The 6,000-nt window shown below is 22.6% G+C and overlaps 1 protein-coding gene across 1 annotated transcript; it reads right to left on the minus strand.

Annotated features, from left to right (window-relative positions):
• Positions 1-3,754: 3,754 nt before the first annotated feature.
• Positions 3,755-4,632, minus strand: LOC135931918 (peptidyl-prolyl cis-trans isomerase FKBP4-like). Its single transcript, XM_065469233.1, has 2 exons — positions 4,563-4,632; positions 3,755-4,523 (listed from the first exon to the last, which is right to left on the minus strand). Exons 1-2 carry the CDS (start codon positions 4,624-4,626, stop codon positions 3,772-3,774), a joined length of 816 nt encoding a protein of 271 aa, XP_065325305.1. The 5' UTR covers positions 4,627-4,632; the 3' UTR covers positions 3,755-3,771.
• Between the last annotated feature and the right edge of the window lie 1,368 nt (positions 4,633-6,000).

A 6,000-nucleotide genomic window follows, 5' to 3' on the forward strand; every position in this document is an offset into this window, starting at 1 on the left:
ATGTATTTTTAGTAGTAATAAAATACCGAAATCTTTTTTAATATATTTTTAGAAATCATAAAATTTTTTCATTTTTATTATTTAGTATCCAAAATAATGATCATAATTTATTATTTAAATTCATATCAAATATATAATAATAAAAAATAAATATTTAAGCATTTATAATGACAGATAAGGAATTTTAAAAATTGCATTTCTGTAAAGTTGGAAAAAGTGGAGATATAATAATATTACAAGATCTAATTTTATATGAAATAGAAAATATTTAATTCAATAAAAATAGAAATAAGGAATTATAAAATATAACTATAGTTTGGATCAAATTATTTAATGAAATTTATAATTAAATTGACATTTTAACTGCCGGTCACGCTTACCAATAGACTGGCAACTGATTGATGTATTAATAAATAATAAGTACTCATCAGGCAATACATATTGGCGTAACCCAGATATCACTTACGCTAGTAAGGTTAGGCAATGAGTGATTAATAAAGGCCGAGTTCTATAAATTATGCAATAATAAGTTTTATAACCCTATTCTAAATTCAATAACTATTATATAAATTTATTAAGGCAAAATAACAAACTCTATCGTTGAATGAATCTTGTATCTTTTTTTAAAAAAATATATTATTCAATTAATATGATTTTATTTCAAAATTAAATAGTCACTTTAGCAATTATCGCAATATTGATAATATATTGGCCATATATTCGCAAAATAGTTTACGCTATATTGTCATCGCTCGGGATTTGGGTTTCGCGATAATAATTTCGCTATTATTGATTCGCGATAAACGTATCTCGGTGGTGTATTAGCTTTAGAGGTTTAGCAATAAGAGTGTGGCTATTAAAAAATAGATTTGTCGCGATATTGTCTTATTGTATATTCTAATGTGCATTCACGATAAATGTTTCGCTGTAAAATTTACTTGTGATAAACAACATTCGCAATAAATGTTTCACGCTTAAAGTTTTACTGTATTGTGGAATTTCTGAAACTAGAAACATCTAATTGTCTAATCTAAAGCGTAATTAAAATACTTAATTACCATGAGGGCAATTTAAAGTATACCAGCCATAAAGTTTATATATTAAATGAAGACCATGGTTTAAATATTTTTTTTATCTTAAAGGAAAATTAATTATAATATGTCTCATAGGCAATTTCAAAATAACCTAACTTTTTATAATTTAATAAAAAATAGTTCTATGTAATTTTTTATAATAATTATATATTTTTTACTTATTAAATTTTTTTTAAGATTATATATTTATAATAGAGAAAATAAAAATTTTGATAACTAATAATCAAATTTTTTATTATAACAAGATATAGATAAAGATGCATATATCAAACCTTATTATTTTTTAAAAATTACATAATAATTGAACAATTTATTAATTCTTTTAGATTTTGGCATATAAAAACTAATTTCACTAGATTTTTAATCTGGGTTACCAAATATACGTATTTTTTTCTCTGACTATTTTAATAGTTAATCTTCAAAAATATAAAATTATGCACTTTTTAAATTAAATAAAACAAACAAATTTGATATCCCTTAAAATGGTTAAATTTTAGAGGCCCTTTGCGATTACCCCACTCGTCTATTTCCCCAACTGCACAAACCTGAAACACAGGTTCAAAATTTTTCCTTCACTCAGCCCTGGATACTGATTGAGTTATACAAATCTCATTCATAAATAATCTTGAATAACAAAATAATTTTTTAGTCCATAGATTAGAAAATAAGTATTATAACTAATTACGTTATTATTAATTTAATTGAGGTTAAATTATGTTAAAATAATATAACCAAAAATTTTATTTAAATAAGAGGACATAGAAGCAACATAAATAGAAATTACTAAAAAAATTTAAATAGGAGAATAAATATCATAACTTATTACATTTAAAGCAATTAATTAATTGAGGTTGAATTATATTAATATAATATACCTAAAAATTTTATTTAAATAATCTTTTTAATAATTATAAGGACATATAAGCAACATAAATACATAATTAAATTACTATAAAATTTAAATAATTTTTAAATATTAATATAAATAAATTTTTATATTCAAATCATACGTCCAAATCCAACGTTTTCAATCACGCAAAATAAATTGATACTTTCAAATTAGGTAATGATTATTTTTTTTTAAATATTTAAATAATTAAGATTAGGTATACATTTCATTAATGAACGCTGAACGTAAAGCTATAGTTAAAAATGCAGATATGTCTGAAGAGATGCAACAAGATGCAATTGATGTTGCAAGCAACGCCATTGAAAAATACAATATTGAAAAAGATATTGCTGCATATATAAAGAAAGAATTTGATAGAAAATATTCGCCTACCTGGCATTGTGTTGTTGGACGTAATTTTGGTAGTTTTGTTACTCATGAAACACGACATTTCATTTATTTTTATTTGGGTCAAGTTGCTGTATTATTATTTAAATCTGGCTGAACCTACATATTTTATGCCTATGTTTGGTAAAATTTTGTTTAAAATCATTTTTTTTTAAATGTGTTATAATCTCAACACTGTATAGCATTTTACGATGAATAGTAATTTATTAGTTTAATCAGAATAAAGATCAATTTCCAATCTATTTTCATTGTTCATAAATTTTGTTATTACATTATAATTTTTGTTCCACATTGATTCCATTAATGATATTTTATATATTTGAAAATCATGTATGAGTATTTTAATAAAGTTAAATATTAAACTTATTATTTATGTAATATTTTTTTATGCATTTGAAATTTTAATAATTTTATCTATGCTTGATATTTATTTTAACTAATTATAAAAATATATTTATTTACTTTTTTTTTGATTTTCAAAAATAGTTTGTTTTGGCCAATTATTTTATAAAATATATTGTGATTTGGGAAATTATTAAACTACCAATCTCCTTTGTATACAAATTTAAATGACTGTATTTTTAGCTTTTGTTATTGTAGATAAAAACAAACCTTTAAAAAGTAATCTATTCTAGAGTTCTGCATTTATTACATATGTTAATTAAAAATACAATATAATAAGGAGTCAAACCAGCCATTAAAATAATTTTTAAATATTAGGCAAGCAGGTTAAACATAATTTATAGATAAATCTGAGTGAGTGGGTAAATTTTTTTAAAAAATTATAATTGGGAGGCAATATAAAAATTTCAAAACAATGATTGTGGACCTTTAATTTACATTATCAGATTATTTTAATAATTTATAAAAAAAAAATTAACTATAATTATAAATCATTGCTAATGAAAGTGGCTTTATAGCTCAGCAGAAGGTTATGGTTTGAATCCCACAAACATTTTTTTTAAAGTCATTCTTGGACAAGCTGGGGTTATAAATAGATGCCAAATATAAAGTAAGGTTAGTATTTATTAAAAATAATATAAAATTTAAGCAAATGATGATATGTACCCATAGATCTAATTTTTAGTCTAGGTAGCATGAAAACTTTTTTCATGTAAGTCTAACCAAAGACAGGCAAAATTTTTAATGATCAGCAATAACCTCAATAATTTTATTTTTGCATAATGTCATATATATGAATATTTATCTATTTTTTAATTCATTTTATAATTGAGATATTTAATAAGATAAAAATATTACATAAATATTTTAAGACAGGATGTAGTTTAGCTACTTTCATCATAATATATTATAAAATTATCACAATTTAGCATTTTTATTAAGAATCTTGCATAACACAATATAACAATTTAAAAAAGTTTATTTAAATGGCCTATCTGTTACAATGATTTTTTTCTTAATTTCAATAATTAATGAGCAAAGAGGCTTGTTATTAGGTTCTAGTGATAATCCTTGTTTTGCATCTTTATAAGCTAATTCATATTCACCTAAGTTAAGATAAGCAATAGATCGTCTATAATAAGCTTTTTTGTTATTAGGTTGGAGGGATAATGATTTTGTGCAATTATCAATAACATATTTATAGGATTTATTTTGGATTTGGCATGCTGCAATGTTTAAATAACATAAAGCTTTTAAAGATTTTATATCATCAATTGCCCAATCTGGCCATGGTTCAGGGCCAAAAGTTATTAAATATTTCATTGCCTGACTAAATTGGTATAGGGCTTTGGTTACATTTCCATTTTTAAATAATTGTGATCCTTTATCTTTATGAAGTCTAGACATACTGAGTTTTTCGGTAGTTGTCATTTCCCATATTTCTGGTTGAACAGTAAATTTTGTAAGGTTTAGCTCAATAATGGTATCTTTATAAGTAGAATCACTATCAAATTTTGATTTAAGCTTAAAAGCAAAAAGTGATGTTTCTTGTATTTTCATTGTTTGTAAACATTGATTTATAATTAATTCCATATCATTTTCAGCAAACCCTATGGTAAAGGGTATTTCTACATTTATTTCAAATTGAAACTGTAAAGGAGGAAGATTGGTTATTTTCCTAATTATATATACACCATCACTTCCATCCTTAGGAGTATATTCGTTAAAGCCTAAAAAAAAGGAAACAAAAACACCATATGTTAAAATACCATAAATAAGAATTTTCTTTTTTAGAGTATCATATATAGAAATCCATGCACTTTCCTCAGCCATTTTATCTTTATATAACTTATAGAATTGAAAGTGACTTACATTTAATTTTGACAGGTTATGAATCAAATTCTTAGTAGAATTTATGAATGATTAACATTACTAAATAAAAGTGATAAACTTAAATTTACATAATTTAGAAAACTAAACCCTCATACAGGAAAGATTCAAAGTTTTAATTCCACATATGAATTTGCTCTGATTTCATTTTTCCCTATCCTTTTAATTCTATTCGTTTATTTTTATAATTCCATTTATTTTTTTTAAAAAAAATTCATTTACAGTTGATATATATTTTAATTTTTATCAAGATACTATACCAACGTAAAAAATTACATTGTGCAATGATATATATTATACAAATAGATTGTTGATTCATTAAAGTGTACGTATACCACTGAGAAACAATTGACTTTTTATTTATTAAACTATATTTTTTTCCAATGTTTGTCTTTTTTAAATGTTAAAATTTTGGGTCTGTATTTGCAGTGTTGAAATCAAAGTTAGATTGAATAATTTTGATTTCTTATCCAAGTTTTGTATAAAGTTGGTGTTAGTCATTTTCGATAATCAATTTCTTCAAAGTTCATACAAAATATTTTGAACTAAAAGATTTGTATAATAAATTTCCACAACACAATTCATTTTAAATTTATTATAAAAATATAATATAAACATTTTTCTTCCTCTTATATTTATTTTAAAAAAATAAGCATTTTTTTATTTGATTCCCCAATACTTATTTTTTGAAAGTAAAAACACAATACATTTGCTTTATAAATACAATACATTTGCTTGATTTTCTCTTTTTTTATTGAAAAAAAAACCAATTATTTTTACGTAATAAAAAAATTATATATCGTAGAAGCATTATTTTTTTCTTTTATTTATTTTAAAAAATAAGCAATTTATAAGTTTACTTAACATATGTATAGCTTTTTAACACAGTAAAAATAATATTAATTTATTTAAAGTAGCATAAAAATTATATAAATTTATTTATTAATATTTTAAGAAAAATTAAATAGAAAAACAATGCTCTCCTTGTTTCCATAGGCGCTTCATCACTGGTATATATATATATAGGAGTTAGCTTAACCCCATTGTGGGTCGAACGTATCCTAATTCTTTTATTTATCATTATTTGATAATTCTCATTTAATTTACGTGCAAACCACAAATTGGTGCTACAGCATGGACATTTTTAAATGGATTTAATAAATGAATCGCCAATCTAGTAGCATATATACATCATTAAATTAGTATTACATAACTAATGAACATACTTATAATTCTATCAGTTTGAAATGTAATGAATAGATAACTCTCTTCTTACAATTTTAATAGTGACGTTTTTTTATTTTAAAATATAAAAAA

Source organism: Gordionus sp. m RMFG-2023, chromosome 1, assembly GCF_954871325.1.
Source record: "Gordionus sp. m RMFG-2023 chromosome 1, tfGorSpeb1-WG-v2, whole genome shotgun sequence".
Classification (NCBI taxonomy): Eukaryota; Metazoa; Nematomorpha; class Gordioida; order Chordodea; family Parachordodidae; genus Gordionus; species Gordionus sp. m RMFG-2023.